Source organism: Herpailurus yagouaroundi, unplaced genomic scaffold, assembly GCF_014898765.1.
Source record: "Herpailurus yagouaroundi ecotype Mexico unplaced genomic scaffold, PumYag 189, whole genome shotgun sequence".
Lineage (NCBI taxonomy): Eukaryota > Metazoa > Chordata > Mammalia > Carnivora > Felidae > Herpailurus > Herpailurus yagouaroundi.
Window position 1 is genome coordinate 17,737,296 of NW_024412420.1, and position 18,249 is coordinate 17,755,544.

General features: G+C 35.2%; 1 protein-coding gene across 11 annotated transcripts in view; it reads right to left on the reverse strand.

Moving 5' to 3' along the window:
* GPATCH8 (G-patch domain containing 8) overlaps positions 1-18,249 on the reverse strand; it is a 103,441-nt gene that overhangs the window by 63,341 nt on the left and 21,851 nt on the right. For 2 of the 11 annotated variants that reach the window (XM_040497791.1, XM_040497794.1), the window contains exons 2-5: positions 12,036-12,110; positions 10,989-11,023; positions 5,995-6,012; positions 3,594-3,666 (exon numbers count right to left, since the gene is read on the reverse strand). Coding sequence is in view for 2 of the 11 variants with exons in the window: in XM_040497788.1 (XP_040353722.1) it covers positions 3,594-3,666; positions 12,036-12,110 (148 nt within the window). In the remaining 9 variants the exon portion in view is untranslated. Of the gene's footprint in view, positions 1-3,593; positions 3,667-5,994; positions 6,013-10,988; positions 11,024-12,035; positions 12,111-18,249 lie in introns of those variants that run through there. The other 9 variants (XM_040497793.1, XM_040497795.1, XM_040497789.1 and 6 more) reach the window with 6 other exon arrangements.

Genomic DNA, 18,249 nt, shown 5'->3' on the forward strand with positions numbered 1-18,249 from the left:
CGTTGGAAAAAAAAATTAAAAAAAAAAAAAAAAAAAAAAGGCAGCCAAACCATCAAAAAGCACCTAGACAATGTAACAAAGTTTAGGTACTCCACTTCTAGGCTACACCTACTGACTAAACATTTCACCGCAAAATAAAGATTTTGAACTACATTTCATTTCAAAGCTGCCACAGGGAACCTGGGTGGCTCAGTTGGTTAAACATCCAACTCTTGATCTTGGCTGGGATCATGATCTCACAGTTCACGGGATCAAGCCCGCGTCAGGGTCCACACTGACAGAGCAGAGCCTGCTTGGGATTCTCTCTTCCTCTTTCTCTGCCCCTCCCTGACTTGTGCTTACTCTCTCTCTCAAAATAAAATAAAACCTAAAAAAAAAAAAAAAGAAAAGCTGCTAGAAGGTTATAAAACAATTTTAAGAACCAAATCTAATCCAACTTCCACAAAATACAACTATCATTCACTGTTGCTTTATTCCAATTTAAATACATCCTCTGCCTCTATAATAAGCAATGCTCCATAATATCTCTCATCAACAGGTCTTTGTATTGTTCCCTTCAGACACCTTATCAACATATCTTTTCCACTACAAGTCTTTTTTTTGTTTTTAACAATTTTTTTAATGTTTTCTTAAATTTATTTTTGGGAGAGAGAGGGGCAGAGAGAAAAAGAGAGGTAGACACAGAATCCAAAGGAGGCTCCATGCTCTGAGCCGTCCACGCAGAGCCTGACGTGGCGCTCGAATCCACAAACCACGAGACCATGACCTGACCCGAAGTCGGACGCTCAACTGACTGAGCCACCCAGGCAACCCTAAGTCTTTTTTTTTTTTTCTAAACCACTAGCAATCACTTATCTGCCATACACAATAAAAGTCCTTTTTAAAGTTCTTTTCTAACTTTTGAAATATTTTAATACTAAGGGAGAATAAATGGTAATAATAAATAAAATTCAAGTACAAAAATAAACCCAATTTACAAAGTACAATTTTCTATCCTGCCACAGATAATCTCATTCTAGAGTCAGCATACCCTATTCCCCAATCTATATAGTAACAAGATAGTTGCACTGTAGCCTCCAAGGACTGACATTCTTTGTAAAAACCTTGGATGGGTTGAAATCATTTATAAACATTAAAAAAATCTAAAGAGATGAGGCTTAAATTTTAGTGGATGGTTGCATGTTAAAGACGTTAGAGCCCTAAAAGCAAATAAAAAGGAGAACTGAAAGGATTTACAAAGCTATGAGCCCAGAAATTACATGCAGTGACTAGTCTATAAAATACTAAAAAGGCATTTTCATTTTCATCAGATCACGAGGACTTTCTTCAGTGGTTATGTATAGCAAAGGTTTGGTACAATGAAAACAATCTGTCATGAATGACCTCAACATGCCATAAATGTAGCTACATTCTAGGTCAGATCATGTGGGTATTACAGAAAGAACTATGCAAGAGAAACATGCACACTGATGAATCTAACACTAAAAAAATAAAGAGCCATTGACAAGACAATTAAACTTGGCCTTTAACGTTGGCAACAGAATAAGGTTCCATTCTTTTCAAGAGTAAAGATACTGTACCAGCCATTCAAAACAGATGGGCCTTACACAACAATGTGGATTTAGTTAACACTACTAAACTGTTCACTTAAAAATGGTTAAGATGGTAATTTTATGTTATGTGTTTTCTATCACCATTGAAAAGAAAAAAAGGGATGGGCTTCAAATTCCCCTTATATTTTAGATGAATAAAGGACTTATGAGTTATTGAATGCTTATTATATGTCTGCAACCATGGAGATGGAGTTAAAATATGGATAAAACCTAATTCCTCTTTTCAAAGAGCTCAAAGATAAAAACAGAACCAAAATTCTAAATATTCTTAAGTGCTCGCTTCGGCAGCACATATACTAAATATTCTTAAAATAAAATTAAATTTTTCCATCACCCTAAAACAGGTGAGTATCCAATTACTTCTCCTTTCTTAAAGCCACTCTTTCTCACTCTTCCTTTGCTAGGTGTACTTTAAAACTCTGATGCTTACAAATGAAAATTTCTGGGATTCAAACAGATTTGCTAGCTCCTATGGAATGCCCCCAAATTCTACTCCCTTGTGCGCCTGAACAAAAAAAAAGAATCAACAATGCTCCTGGGAATCTCTGAATAGGAGGGTAAATATAATAGAGAAAGATCAAATGCAGTCTTGAGACCATCCTCTGAGCAATCACCTGCATTCAATTCAACCCCACACTCACAACTACATAACCTACTGGGGCAAATTTTATCCTTTCAGTCCTGATTACCCGTACCCTTCTTCTGGACTCTTACAAATCCATGGGCTACACCATACAAATAAGTGACTCTTAATTATAGGCAGTTCTTTGTATCAACTGCAATGAGTTCCTGTGCCACCAGAAAACAAGTTTAAAGATAATCAAATCTTTTTCCTACCCCCCAAAATAGGTTAGTGCTTATTAATAAATACTAATTTGAAATATATTTATCAAGCATCTCCTTTGTGTCACCACTAAATAGAACTTGTAGAATTATCATTTAAAAAGCAAACGTTTTTAAAGACTAGAACATTCTGCTTAACGCCCTGACCTATCCCCTTTAACACACACACTGGAATTGGCGAGATTCCCATTCCCATTGTGGAAATCTATTTCCAAAAATCAAAGAATTAGTCAACAGAAGCACACCTCTCCCCCAAAGACCCCCTTATATGAGACCCTCCGTGACCAGAAGTAGAAGTGCAATGATTTCCATCATTTCTGAGGCAGTGTTCACAGAACACTACCGAGAATAGTAAGTAGCTCTCGAACATGAGGGACCTAAAAGGTAAATGAAGCTGGGTTTCCAACTAGCAAGAACTCAAAAGCAGAAATATTAGTATTTTTGTTTTTACTGGAATGATTAAAGAAAAATGAACGCAATGGAAACAAAACCATATATTTTCCAGAGCCTCAAAAGCAGAAATATTAGTATTTTGTTTTTACCCAAATGATTACTATAGTTAAAAGAAAAATGAATACAATGGAAACTTCAAGCCATATATTTTCCAGAGCCTAATATGAACCTGAGAAATGACCTCTCTGCTCAGAGAGCCCTAGGAAACAATCCTCTGCTTTCATCTTACATTTCATATGGGTTAATTCTTCTCTCTACTACAACATGGGTTCTGACCATAGAGAAAAAGAGCCAGGGCAATCACCAGCTTCAGGGAGAATTCAGAAGGGCAAAAATTAAATTCTGCCACTGAATGGTTCCCTTTATAATACTGAAGCCACAATACAATATTGCTAAGTGACACACCCCCATCAAAAAAATTAAAACCAATTGAGTCATACACACACAATTATGTTTGACCTGAAAGTATTCATGACACAGCAGCTTACTCTTGCAACTTATGATCTTAATAGTGACTTAAAATACAGTTACAGGAAAAATATAGACTATTCTAGGGGAGAAAAGGCAGGGGGGAAAGCCCAAACACTTTTTTCTTAAAAAGATAATAAATATATTCAGGTATAAGATCAAATCAGAAACATTGTTTTCTTTCTTTCTTTCTTTTTGTACATTTAAAAAACTTACCCTGAAGAGATTTTCCCAATCCCTGGCCCAGCTTCCACCCATGTTTCTGGAGTAAGCGATGTCCAATATTATCCTGACAGACAGAACAGAGAGACAAACCAAAAATATTCCAATAATATATTCTTCCCTTCCTAGTGACATTTAAACAGGTGATGAGCAAGAGATAATTCTACATATATGCATGCAAAAAAGTGCTAATAATAGGGTAAATGTGCCCAATAAAAGGGGCATTAATGTAAAAAGAAATGCTGGCCAGTATTTTATATGGGAAGAACATAGGGGTGAGGGTCCTTTCTGATGGTGTGCTGGGCAACTTTTGTACATAACACTTTAAAAAGGAGAAAAAGGGGAAGGGGGAAAAGGGGGAAGAATACATTTATGAAATTTAAAACTAACATTAAAAAGCATAAAATCAAGGTACTTATACAATCATATCCACCACCTAGACAGCACCACTTGAAGTTTTTTTGTTTTTTTGTTTTAAAGAAAATCTACATTGTGTTTAGTTATTTTGCTTATGTGTCAGGCTTTCATGATACAAAGTAAGTTGTAAGTGTAAGACTGCCCCACCACTAGAAATGAAAACACAATCAGAGCAAAATCCAGGCTAGACTTGATTGGTTTTTTTAATATATATGTATATATATATAAAATATAAATATTTAACTAGCATGCAGCCAATATTAAACTGAAAAAACAGTGAGGTTAGTAAAACAAGAAATTAAATTGATTAAACAGAAAAATAAAATGAGCTCAAGCACAGACTGAGTGATGCATTTCAACATGTAATCTAACAAAAATGCTAAAATGTTAGAATGAAACAGGCCTAGCAATAAGTTAACAGTAAAGAACCATTAGTGCATGTAGGGGGAAAAACCAATATACATAATGTCTCATCTTCCTAGGAGCACACCAGAAAAGGCATTTCAATGAAAACTGTACATAAAGACACCAGAAACAACAATTAATGTCAGCTTTTAAGGGTTCAAGGTCTTAGAAGTCTCTGCATATCTTTGTCCCATTCGCTTTTTACAAATGTTGTGAAATATGAAGACAAAACTAAAATAACCATTAACTACGTCAGATAAAATGCTGCTATACTCCTCCAAAGAGAAACATTTTAAAATTATAAACACAAAGTTTTCTATATGTATTAAAATGTAATTTACAGTAGTAACCTAGTTATCACCATTTGAAAATAATCTCATTATTTCCTGAAATCAATCTATAAAGCTAAAGCCATAAATCTTATTTAAAACCAAACATCTCCTATTAAACTGCTTTTTATCTTCTAGTTCCATATTCAATGATAAAATGTTCTTTAAAATTATAGAAGAAAACAATTAATTTTACTGTTATCTTTTCTGACAATAAGTTATAAGAGGAAGGTTAAGCCTTCCAACGTTCTGTTTTGAGGTGGTGGGGGGACAATTTCCTTCCACAAGTTTATGACAGCAGGCAAACTGGAAAACTCAGCTGAGCAACTGATTATTCACTGATCAGGGCAGAATAAAGATCAGGATACCTTTTTAAAAACAAAAATGAGGCAAACAATAATGGAAAATTTGTTTCTAAAAAAGAAGAGGAAGAAGAAGGAGAGGAGGAGGAGGAGGAAAATAATCTGTTCCTAAAACAAAAGATACTACTGTTTTAAACATATATAGGGGCGCCCAGGTGGCAAAGTCCATTGAGTGACTCTTGATTTTGGCTCAGGTCATCATGATCCCAGGGTCGTGGGATAGAGCCCTGAATTGGGCTCCATGCTTGGGGTTTTCTCTCCCTCTCTTCCCTCTGCCCCTCTCCCCCACTTGTGTACTCTCTCTCTCTCTCTCTCTCTCTCTAAAATAAATAAATGAAACAAAAGGTCACTAGAAATTACTTTTTCCCAGGAACTGAATTAGAAAATGCCATGGTTATGTATAATCTGAGGCAGTAACTTCCATATTACTAGACATCACAAAAACTTAAAAACAAATGATAAAGTCTTACTATAAGCAATGTTAGCAGAAAATGAAAAAGAGGACTTTATTATACTATTATGAATATAAACTTACCTGTACATAAAATCCTTACTTTATATCATAACTCTTACATCTGAAGAACTATAGGACACGGATAGCAGAATGACTCTAAGGTTATATAGTTGACTAAATTATCATTTAATCTTTTAATAGGCTAATGTTATAACTCAACTTGGCACAAAGATTTAGGATATTAAACCATGCTGACAAAAATTGTTGCTCCCTTTTTTTATTTAAGAAAATTCAATCTTTGGCTAAGTGGAGATGAGACATTATGCTGACTGTGTTATATTATGAATGCACTAAAATAAACAGACAGATGAAGCAGTATGCTATTTCCAAAAGCAGTGCAAGTGGAGTGAAAGCATTTCCATACGAACCTGGCTTTAAAAACTGGGCTGTCAAAAGAACAGTTAAATGTAACACAAAGTAAGAAACTGTCCAATCACTAATGGTCGTTTTTTTTTTTTTTTTTGTCTTGTTTTCAATTCACTGCTTGCAATTAATGTATTTATTAAAGAAGAGTGAAAGCATAAGTAAATTCACGAGTCAAGACCAGCTGAGAGATTCAAGAGCAGCGTGTTGTGACTGACAACAGTGAAAGGAAAAGCAAATGTTAAAGGGAGAGGAAGAAAAAAGAAAACTTTAGGATTATACACATTAGCACCACTTTTACAAAACCACTCAAGATAGCTGTCACCTTCTCAAAAAAAAAAAAAAAAAAAAGCAAGCTGATACAAAATGGTAGTGGCATTTTTCAAACTTTAGATGAAAGCTGTCCTTTAATTAACTCTACTTTCCTAAGTATGGATAAGGAATGAAATGTCAGGGTCTGTATTAAAATTAATATGCCACTTTATGTCCTTATGATTATAACAAAGGCAACAGAAACAACAGACATACCTCCCAGAACCTCTTCCCCTCACCAACCAACCTCAGAGATTAAGTGAATGACTAATAACAGAAAATCTGGACCTTTCCTATCATTCCAGACTACCTGCTTTTGTAGGAAAAAAGGCAGCTCTGTGACTCTGCAGAAAGGGCTAGTATTCAGTATGGTCCCTTTTCCTACCAAAAAAAGAAAAAAAGTTTTATAAACACTTGTCAAAAATTCAATAGGCTTAGGGATGATGGGTAACACAAGGGAAGGCACACCAAAATACCTCACAACAAAGTACAACAAAGTAGCCTTGCCTATCCCTGAAATGATCAAAACGTTCACTGAACAGTCACTGTGAAAGAACAAGGGAGTCACTCATAAGCCTATGAAAATAATAATCTACTCTGTTTGGAGTTGTGATTTTGCAAATTATTCCCATGGATGTTATTTATAACAGTAAATTGGAGTAATTTAAAGCCCAAACAGGTAATCTAGACATTATGAGGGTAACAAGAACTAAATTTACCTCTAAAGTAAATTTACTATTTAACAATTTACTATTTCAGTCACTATACTCGTAACTAAAAAACCTTTGTTTTTTTATTTTAGAATATAATTCAACCTCAAACTTTATATTTTAATTTCGTAGAACCAAAAGTAAGTAATTGAAAAAAACTTTTTAACACTGTCTGGTTTATAACTAATAAATGGGCATGACAATGACAGGCTGTTTATAAATTAAATGCACATGGAAGAACTACAGGGAAATTCTACCCATCTTACCTACCTACCTACCTACCTATTTAAGTAAACTCTACTCCCAATGTGGGGCTTGAACTCACGATCCCAAGATCAAGATTCTCACGCTCTACCAACAGAGCATGAACAAGCCAGGTGCCCCAAGACAAATACTAATTTTAAATTAATTGATAAAGCAACTAAACTTTGCCCAAGGGAAACAGGCAAACAAACTAGTTTTCCACTTGATTCACAGAGTTCCCACAAGCTATTTGTTACTCTATGTTCTTAAGACCAAAATGGTGGCAGCGTGGCATTTTCTTTGGTTAGGCATGAAGTTCTTTAATTCTGGTCAAACCACAAAGCTGAGCTGAAAACTCGAACTTTTTTACATCTAGATTACCTCAATTGGCCTTTTTTTTCCTATTTCTAAACTTAAATATATAATTAAAATGCTACATTTTTACCCTCTGTTCCCTTCTTTTACATGTGTAAGAAAGGAAAATATAATTTTTAAATGGGAAAATCTTTGAAAGCAAGAAATGTAAGTATTATAAACTATCAACATGCTAAAACACAATACCAGAAAAAACAAAAACAACAACAAAAAAAGCCTCATTATTGTTTCAGCCATTCCTCAACATTTTTACTTATTAACTATCAACTAGAAATTTTCCCAAGAAGTTTTCTCTGCTCTATAAAGCTGTATTCTGTCATAGTAACAATGATCATTTTGGCAATAGCACCACCAATCTGTACAATGGGAGCCTGCCAAAACATAGATTAAAATTTACTTTATTGTATGAGGCTGATTCCAGTTTTTATAGCAGGAAATAGAATATTCTGTCTCCAGAGAAAACTGTATTACAATTATGTCAGTGACTGGATGAATATTAACTCCACAATGAATTTTGTTTTAGTTGACAGCCACATTCAATTTACACCATTTGCCCATTTTCAACAGTGACAAAAATGGTAGGTCTCTTGAGTGGATTGTAAGCTTTGCTGATTGTGTATTAAAGACTCTATAAGCAAAAACCAAATGCTACTAGGTGAACCCATGCAAACAACAAGTTGTAAAAATTCCCGAAACAAAAAATCTATAGCTCACTACAGATGACACAATGAAGACTAGAGAGAAAAGCCATATAGTAATGCTACACCATTCAGCTCCAAGAAGCACATTATTTATAGTGCAGTCCACATATGGTCACTGCTAAATGTCAAATCAGCAGTCTTATAGTTACAGTTTGGAACTAGTGGAGTCCACAGATCTAAACAGATATGCAACATGAACTCAATTATACATATACTTCTAAATCCCAAGAGAAGCAAAGTAAACATCAGCAACTGGAGTTTGAAAACTTACATTAATTTTTAAAAACCTCTCAGTCAACCTAACAACTATAAAGACAGGATTTTATTCAGGTAGAACAAAGACCAACTAATGGCTGATGGGTAGTTTTACTTCCAACTGCAACAGTGACAACATATTTTACTATGATGTAGGTGTTTTGCCTTCTGTATAGCTGTAATCATGCCCCCATCTCACCTCTCATATTGTATGACAAAGGTCATAAAAAACCATATATCATAAATCAGACCAAACAGTTCTTCGAACTATGGTGGAATTCTAAAGTGAGCTTTGGCTTTAGACTTAAGGTTTGCTTTCTAAATACTTTGTCGTTAAAAAATGTAGAGGATATAATGGCTGCGACCTAAAAAAATCATGAAACAGTAACTTAAAATTCACGTTCTGTAAAGTTGTTTTTCTTTTTGTAATAAGGGAAAACATTAATACTTTCCATCTTCTCTGTAATTCAGATAATCAAGTTGTCTGGCAATTCTTTCATAATTTTCTTACAACAGTTTTATTTTTGACCAAAAATTTCATTGAAAGATATTTGGTTGACTGAAATAAAGCAGGGGAAATAAAACTTTGCAACAAAGATTATGAAATACTTTACAAATGCTGGATTTTGAGGTGTTTTCAACACTTCCTGACTGAAACTGAAATGTGGATCATCTATCTCACCAACAAGTCTAGGCTTCAGAAGTTTACTAAAACAGAATGCATTATTGAATCTTTGTACTTGAGTCTTTGTATTTCATTCCCCATCTTGCCAGTTTACAACAAATTTACCCTATTACCAAAGGAAAAGACCTTAATCCTATACTCACAATAACCCTTCACACAGGCATATTTCTTGGCACAAACCTGTGCAGAGATTTCCACGGTTACCAGCTGCTGCAGATTACCTTTGTTTAAAAAAAAAAAATGACTAGACCTTTAGCTCCTGCAGTGATCTGTAGACTCCCAAAGCTGCATATTTCCAGCCACTTTTGAGTTGCATGCTGTAGCAAAACAGTCAGCACCTCTCAATAGATATTGCTGCAGAGAAAGATTTTAATTCAGCAGAGACTCTTTCTATGTGTGAAAAGCAATGCCATTTCCCCCTAAGAACAAGAGAGCTCAATATAGCCAGCCAGTGATATAATATATATTTATTTGGTGGGAATTCCTTAGATGATAGGGTTCTTCCCTTTGGAGGGGAGGGGGAGATTGATACCACACTACCAACTTTCACGCCAATTGTTTTAGTAAAAGTTTCCTTAAAACCTTTAAAAACTTTCAATTTGTTCCCAAGTGATTCATAAGAGAAATAAAATCCTTCCTGTCTTGTGTGTCCCACTTCTACCTAAAGCAGTGTAGGCTATGAAGCTCCTCCTCCTATTACCTAAACTACCACAACGCAAATAATATTTATTTATGTTTCAAGAGTAAATTTTCATTAGAGATATAATTTATTAATATACATCTCTGAACATACACTTATTTATTAAAAAAATTAAATATCCAGTCTGAGCACTATGTCATTCACTATTTTAAGTGGAGAAGATAATACGATTCAATCAATAAGGCATATTATCAATTCCACTCCTACTCTTTGAGATTCCTCAACAATGATCACTCAGACGGTCTTCTGATAGCATTCTTTCTATGACATATGCTAGAAAAAATCCTGGACAGTGTGAGAGGAAAAATAGCATTAGTCTCACATGCCGAAGGAATGAATTTTCCAAAAACCTTAAAATACAGCCCTAAAATGCTGTAAAAATGTTAAATATTATTTACTTTAGAGCTTTTTAAAAATCTTTTGAGTATAGTAATAATGAATACTAAGCTGCAAATTTAGTCTAATTAAATTCCCTACTACTGTTGAATCAGAGTACCCACAGATTTATAGCTTATTTAAGAACATTAATCATGTACCTTGTAGATATGGTACTTGGGTCTTGCTTCTGACAACTATCTGTTCTTAAACTATGACCCAAAGAGACATTTAAATAAAATGAAAAAATTAAATCATTTTTCAAGTACAAAATGCTAGCTTAGCCAGCCTACAGACTTCATTATAAAATTCTGCCTTGTGGTAATTCCCAAGATGACATAGAACAAGGCACAAACTTCAGTGATTTTTAACTTAGCAATGTGGGCTTGGCATTTTATCCTCAAGTCAAAATACAAGATTGGGCTTTCAGCTCAAGATCAGATGTGAATTCTCCCTCTGCAGCATTATCACATGCGTCATCAATTACTGCCATGCCTAAGTCTAGCATCATGCCAGCACATTAAGACAGAAGGTACTATATGCAGTGTTCACTGGACCAGAAGAACAGAAATAAGAAGGGGAGGTGGGGGAGAAAGAAACCCTAGAGAAGAAATTAAAAAAAGGCAGACCGTGCAATACAAACCAGATCATGGCTGCTTAGCTAATATGGGCCAACTGCTGTGGAAGAAAAATGTCGAACACCCCAAGTTGTGTAAATTTCTGTAAACATCTAAACACACACACAAACACACACACAACACCAACCTAATTAGGAACATAAATATATGTTGATCCTTTACTATGTTATAGTTTTGAAAATAAAAGCTAAAGTTAAAATGTCTGTGCTCTCTAAACTGTCTTATTTTCCTGAGGGAGGAGAAGCAGCTAGTGTTTCTTAAAGAAGAAGGGAGATGTCTTCACTGCTATTAAGATTAAGACTTCCTCTTCGATCATTTTCACTCAAGTTTACCAATAACTCACTGAGACCCTAATTAAATATGTATACTTAAGCACAAATATTAAATACTGACAATGCTGACAAGTTTAGACATTTTAACAATGCACTGTGTAATTTAAAAATAAAGAGCTTTTCAAAATGAAAATGATGTTCAAAAATTAAGTTTTTTTTTTTTTAAATTAAGAGCCAGGAAAATAAATCTTCTTGTTCTATTGCTTTATATCAATATCCAAAACTAAGTCATGTAAAGGGATAGAAAGAATCAGCTTTTCACAAAAACCAGACATCTCTTAAGCTACCAAATTTATCATATTTCGTAAGTGTCTGGTAAATATATTAGTCCTTAACTATTCCTAATGGAACATTTCACACGTAATTGTGCTGCCAAGGAAAGGTATAGCTTTTAAAGGATCAAAATACATTTTACTCCTTTATTCAATTTACAAAAACACTAAACTTTAACTTGCTATCTTTAACAGAATATCAGTATGGGCCAAAATGATATTTTCCATCAAATTCTAAGTGGTTTCTAGATCTTTCAGACTGATTTCCCAAAATATTAAATATTAGATAACATCCCAAATTCTATTTGATTACTGTAGGGCATGCAAGAAAACAGCTCTAAACTGTACTATAACTTATTAATAAGTTTAAATTCATTCACATCAAGTGTCACACGAACACTACCTAACTAACTATGACCCAAAATTAAGCACTGATCTATAGGCTTACCGATTCTATAGGCTTGTCAAGTGATGCTTGTTCAATTTCCAAATGTCCTTCTTCATACTGATCAAAGTGATTACCCTGAAAAAACAAGCCTACAGTTATTTTTCAAAAGTAATAAATCCAGCTAGGGGTTATTTTTAACTTTTCATTCTTTTTCAGTAGACAATCAAAACTGTGCCACAATTTCAGACTTTTTTAAATCTATAAAAAAACCAATTTATTAGAAGTCTAGGCCTAGTAATAGGAATTCTCCCTTTGATAAACATTGAAATTGCTAACTAAAACACTATCAACCATTTGGGATTATCAACTCCTTATCTGACTGATGATATCATGGAGACTCCAGAATCTTAAAAATGCCTGGGTGGCTCAGTGGGTTGAGTGTCACTCTTGGTTTTGGCTCAGGTCATGATCTCACTGTTCGTGAGTTGAGCCCCACGTCGGGCTCTGTACTGACATTGTGGAGCCTGCTTGGGATTCTCTGTCTCTGCCCCTCCTGTGCATGCTCTCTCTCTCAAAATAAATATATAAACAAACAAAAAAAAGCCATGTTTTTTAGCTTTTCATAAACAATCTTGCACTAAAGAAGATAAATCATAATAATAGAAGAATGCAAATAAAAATCTGTTATAATACTGTTCAATGGTGGTAACATTGCTTTTAAATTAAAACTGCTAAAACAGTGGACTTTAAATCAAGTTGCTAACTCCCAAGTTTCAAAGAATCTAAAAACACAATCTCTTGACACAGTATTCTAAATACAGCTATTCCTCAAATGATCTGCCAAGAGAGATAAACATGTCTGTATAATGCCATATTTGACCATAAGCAAGCAGTCACTGCAACTAGAGTAAGTCAAAGTAGTTCAACTGAGGATAGGAGGAGACAACTAGGAAGTTCTCTCTAATCATGGTTTTCTCTGATCTCCCTACTCTATTAGCAAATAATAGCTCATAATTTGGCTTTAAAACACAATACCAACTTTCTGGTTCCCTTTATGTTACAAAATAGAGGGCGTGATGATTTGTAAGTCCTGAATTGACCTAAATCAAAAGAGGAAAGACTTCAGTCTAGCCTATGTTAATCCAATGTGTGGAGTGGTAGGACAACTTGAATGTTAACAAAAAGTTATTTTACTTTTTCAAGGTAAAATTTTACTTGAATAAATCTTAACCATAGAGATCCTAAACATATAATTTGCCACACTGTATCAAAACTACTAGGTTACTTATTTCCTTCATCAGACTGTAAAGTCCTTAAGAACAAGAACTAAATATTGTTTACCTCTTACAACCCTAAAACTTAACTCGGTGGCTAAACATTAGAGAACAATTAGGTGCTAAAATTGTGTGGTAGTGATGAAACAGTTCTGGAATTAGACAGTGGTGGTGATAATGGTTGTACAACATTGTTAATATACTTAATGCCATTGAATTGTATACTTTAAAATAATTAAAATGGTAACTTGTACGTTGTATGTATCTTAGCACAATAAAAATGATAAAAATAAAATTGTGTAGTAGAGTATATCCAAAAGAAGAAAGGAGTAACAGGACAGGAATAGGTTTTCCAAAGACAAAAAGCAAATCTTAAAAATGGAGGAGCAGGCATTCCAAGAATGAGGAAAAGCAGAGGTGCCGGGGTGGCTCAGTCAGTTAAGCATCTGACTTGGTTTTGGCTCAGGTCATGACCTCACAGTTTTGTGGGTTCAAGCCCCACATTGGGCCCTGCGCTAATAGCACAGAACCTCCTTGGGATTCTCTCTCTCCCCCACCTCTCTGCCCCTCCCACATTGGCACTGTCTCTATCTGTCAAAAAATAAATAAAACTTTTTTTAAAAATGAGGAAAAGCAATCATCAACAAATACTAAAAATGAAAAATAGGTACAATCTCTAAAAGTCTCTCTTAATCTCCAATATTTTGTCCAACAATCTCTTTAACACTTGCCTCTTATTTTAACTTCTAAAGCAACATTTAAAAGTTTAGAAACAATTACTTAATTGTTTCTACCACTACCACTATTGGTGTTAATACCAACAATAACTGGATACTATTTTGAAAGTAAATCTTTAGAGTATTAAACTTAGGACAACCATGTTTGTTTGTTTGCTTGATTTACTTATTTTTGAGAGGGCACGAAGGGGCAGAGAGAGAAAAAGAGAGGATTCCAAGCAGGCTCTACGCTGTCATTGCAGAACCCGACACGGGGCTCAAACTCACAACTCTGAAATCAAGACCTGAGCCAAGATCAAGAGTCAGACGCTCAAGTGACTAAGCCACCCAGGTGCCCCATGCTTTACAAACTGCTAAAACTAGCGCCTAAGTTGTCAAATCATTCTGGATCTATCACACACAATACAAAACAGGATTAATAATATAGTTTGAGTCCAGAAAAAGACCCATATATTTATGAATAACTGATATTCAACAAAGATGCAAAGACAATTCAATAGAGAAATAGCATTTTCAATAAATGGCATAGAATTCGGTATCCATATGCAAAAAAAAAAAAAAAAAGAAAAAGAAAGAAAAGAGCCTCAATCCATACTGCACACAATAAAAAATTTTTAAAAATGTATCGCAGACCTAAATATAAAACCTAAAATTACAAGCTTTTCTAGAAGGAAATACATAGAAGAAAATCTTTGTAACCTTGGGCTAGACAAAGCTTTCTTAAGCTACACTGCCAAAAGCACAATCTATAAAAGAAAAAAATTGAAGAACTGGGCTGCAAGGCGCCTGGGTGGTTCAGTCAGTTAAGTGTCCAACTTTTGATCTCAGCTCAGGTCTTGACCTCAAGGTTGTGAGTTCAAGCCCCCCAAGTGGGCTCCACACTGGGCACACAGCCTACACTTATTAAAACAAACAAACAAACAAACAAAAAAACCTGGGCTGGGAGAAAGTATTCACAACTCTCATATCTCATAAAGGATTTGTATTTCTTTTTTTTTTTTTTTTTTTTTAATTCTTTTTTTTCAACGTTTATTCACCTTTGGGACAGAGAGAGACAGAGCATGAACGGGGGAGGGGCAGAGAGAGAGGGAGACACAGAATCGGAAACAGGCTCCAGGCTCCGAGCCATCAGCCCAGAGCCCGACGCGGGGCTCGAACTCACGGACCGCAAGACCGCGACCTGGCTGAAGTCGGACGCTCAACCGACTGCGCCACCCAGGCGCCCCAAGGATTTGTATTTCTAAAATATACAATAAACTTTCTAAACACAGTAATAAGAAAACCCAATTTTTCAAGTGGGCAAAGATTTAACAGACTTCACCAAAGATGACACATAGATGGCAAGTAAACACTCAACATCATTACTAGGGAAATACAAACTAAAACCACAAGATAATACCACTACACATCTATTAAAATAGCTTTTTTTTTTTTTAAGTTTATTTATTTATTTTGAGAGAAAGAGAGAACACAAGCTGGGGAGGGACAGAGAGGAGAGACAGAATCCCACGCAGGCTCCGCGCCATCAGTGCAGAGCCCGACATGGGGCTCAGACTCACAAACTGTGAGATCATGACCTGAGCTGAGATCAAGAGTAAGACACTTAAGCAACTGCACCATGCAGTTGCCCCTCTATTAAAACAGCTTAAAACAACAACAAAAAAAACAAAACAACTAACAAGTGCTGCAGAAATTGCATGGAAACTCTCATAGCTTGTTGGTGGGGTGTAAAATGGTACAGACACTTCAGAAAACAGTTTGGCAGGTTCTTATAAAATTAAACACACATTGAACAAACAATCCATCAATTCCGTCCCCGGGTATTTGTCCACATAGAAGGAAAACCTGTGTTCACAGAAAATCCTGTCTTGTGAATGTATGGAAACCAATCAAATGTCCCTCAACTGAGAAAGATTAAAATACTATGATCCACCCATTCAATGAACCATTCTTCACCAATAAAAAGTACTCATATAAGCAGTAACATTTCGAACGCGTTACGCTAAGTGAAAGAAGCCATACTCAAAAGTCATTGTATAATTCCATTTATATGGCATTCTGGAATAGGCAAAACCAGAGAAAAGAAAACTGATCAGCGGTTGCCAGGAGCTATATACTGATTGCACTGGTGACTACGTTATATTTTGTTAAAATTCGAAGAACTGTACACTAAAATGAATTACCCTGTATCTTAATCATACTTTTTTTTAATAAAAAAGGAAAAAGCCGATATTTCTACATCTCCCCCCTTAAAAATACTTTTTTAAGCATTAAGAAAGTTTAAATCCTATTGTGTAAACACATGGTGATGGTTACAGGAATCTATACATGTTTTAAAATTTATAGAACTAAACACCAAAATAGAAGTCAATATTGCTGTATGACTTATTAAATAAAAATAAACTAAAAAATATGCATAGACAGCTCTAGAATACATAAGAAGCTGACACTAGCAGTGAACTCTGAGAAAACCGGGTGCTTAAGAGACAAGAGATGAGAAGGAGGCTCTTTTGTTGTTTTAAATGTTTATTTTTGAGAGAGAGAGAGAGAAAGAGCACAAATAAAGAGGGGCAGAGAGAGAGGGAGACACGGAATCTGAAGCAGGCTCCAGGCTCTGAGCTGTCAGCAGAGAGCCCCATGTGTGGGGCTCGAACTCAAGAACCATGAGATCATGACCTGAGCTGAAGTCAGACACTCGACCACTGAGCCACCCAAGTGCCCCTGGGAGGCTCTGTTTTTAACTGCGTGTTTTTTCCTTTTGAATTTTATACTTAAATTCCCTAATACTCAAATACTCTAATAGAAATCATAAATACTTTGTATTTAATAGAAATCACAACCATTTTGTATTTATCTTTGAATGCTTAATCAATGCCATTCAAAATAAATTTCTGATGAATTTATTTTAAAATGTTTAACACATTTTTTTTTTCAACGTTTATTTATTTTTGGGACAGAGAGAGAGCATGAACGGGCGAGGGGCAGAGAGAGAGGGAGACACAGAATCGGAAACAGGCTCCAGGCTCTGAGCCATCAGCCCAGAGCCCGACGCGGGGCTCGAACTCACGGACCGCGAGATCGTGACCTGGCTGAAGTCGGATGCTTAGCCGACTGCGCCACCCAGGCGCCCCGAAATGTTTAACACATTTTAAAGTGGTGTTGATTCAAAAATATTAACTTTAAATTTAAATGTTTAAGCATAAACATAAAATGAAATCATGATTTCCAACTGAATATTTGAAACTTTTTTTTAAAAGCTTATACATCAGGGGCACTTGGGTGACTCAAGTCAGTTAAGCATCTGACTCTTGGTCTCAGCTCAGGTCATAATCTCACAGTTCGTGGGTTTGAGCCCCAAGTCAGGCTCTCACTGATAGAGCCTGGGATTCTCTCTCTCTCTGCCCCTCTCTCCCTCCCTCCCCCCAAATAAATAAATAAGCTTGAAAAAGAAAAAAAAAAAGCTTATACATCAGACATAACAGGCTATAAGCTCAGCTCCTTTTTTTTTTTTTTTTTGCCAGTCTTCTCAGTTACTGACACCAGAGTTGCTCTTCTGCTGCTGAGAGGTTGACTATTTTAAAAATAAAAAAAAAAAAAAAAAAAAAAAAAAGACATCGACTAATCATCCACAATGTAATCCCAACTGTAATACATTTCAATTTTAAAAAACTAATTAGTTTAAATAGAAAAAATTAATAATCATGAAAGACACCAAACTATGTGAACTCAGAAATTTTTAATATAATTTATTCACAAATTGGTTTCCATACCAACACCCTGTGCTCATCCCAATAAGTGTCCTCCTCAATGCCCATCACCCACTCTTCCCTTGCTCCCATCTTGAACTCAGAAATTTAAAAATGATAACCAAATGATCTTTTCAATGAAACCAACAAATATGTACATTAAAAAATACAAATACTCTGCTGGTATAACTAATTCACCATCTAAATTAGATACTGTTTAGAAGAACTCAGGAACTCATTTTTAACAGTTTACTCCCATGGTCTTGCTAAACAGTACATTTGTACCAGCTATCTTTTGAGTACCTATTAATAAGTATCAGGAACTGTGTGCTTCACAGGCATGATCTCAATCCTCTGAATGATCCAACAAGGTAGGTATCATTATTTCCATTTTCAGATGAAGAATTCAGGGGTGTAAGTACAAAATCTACTCACTTAAATAGTAAGTAAAGAAGCCCAAATTCTAAACCCAAAGTCATTATTAACTTCAAAGTCCATGTTCTTTCTGGTATGCTAC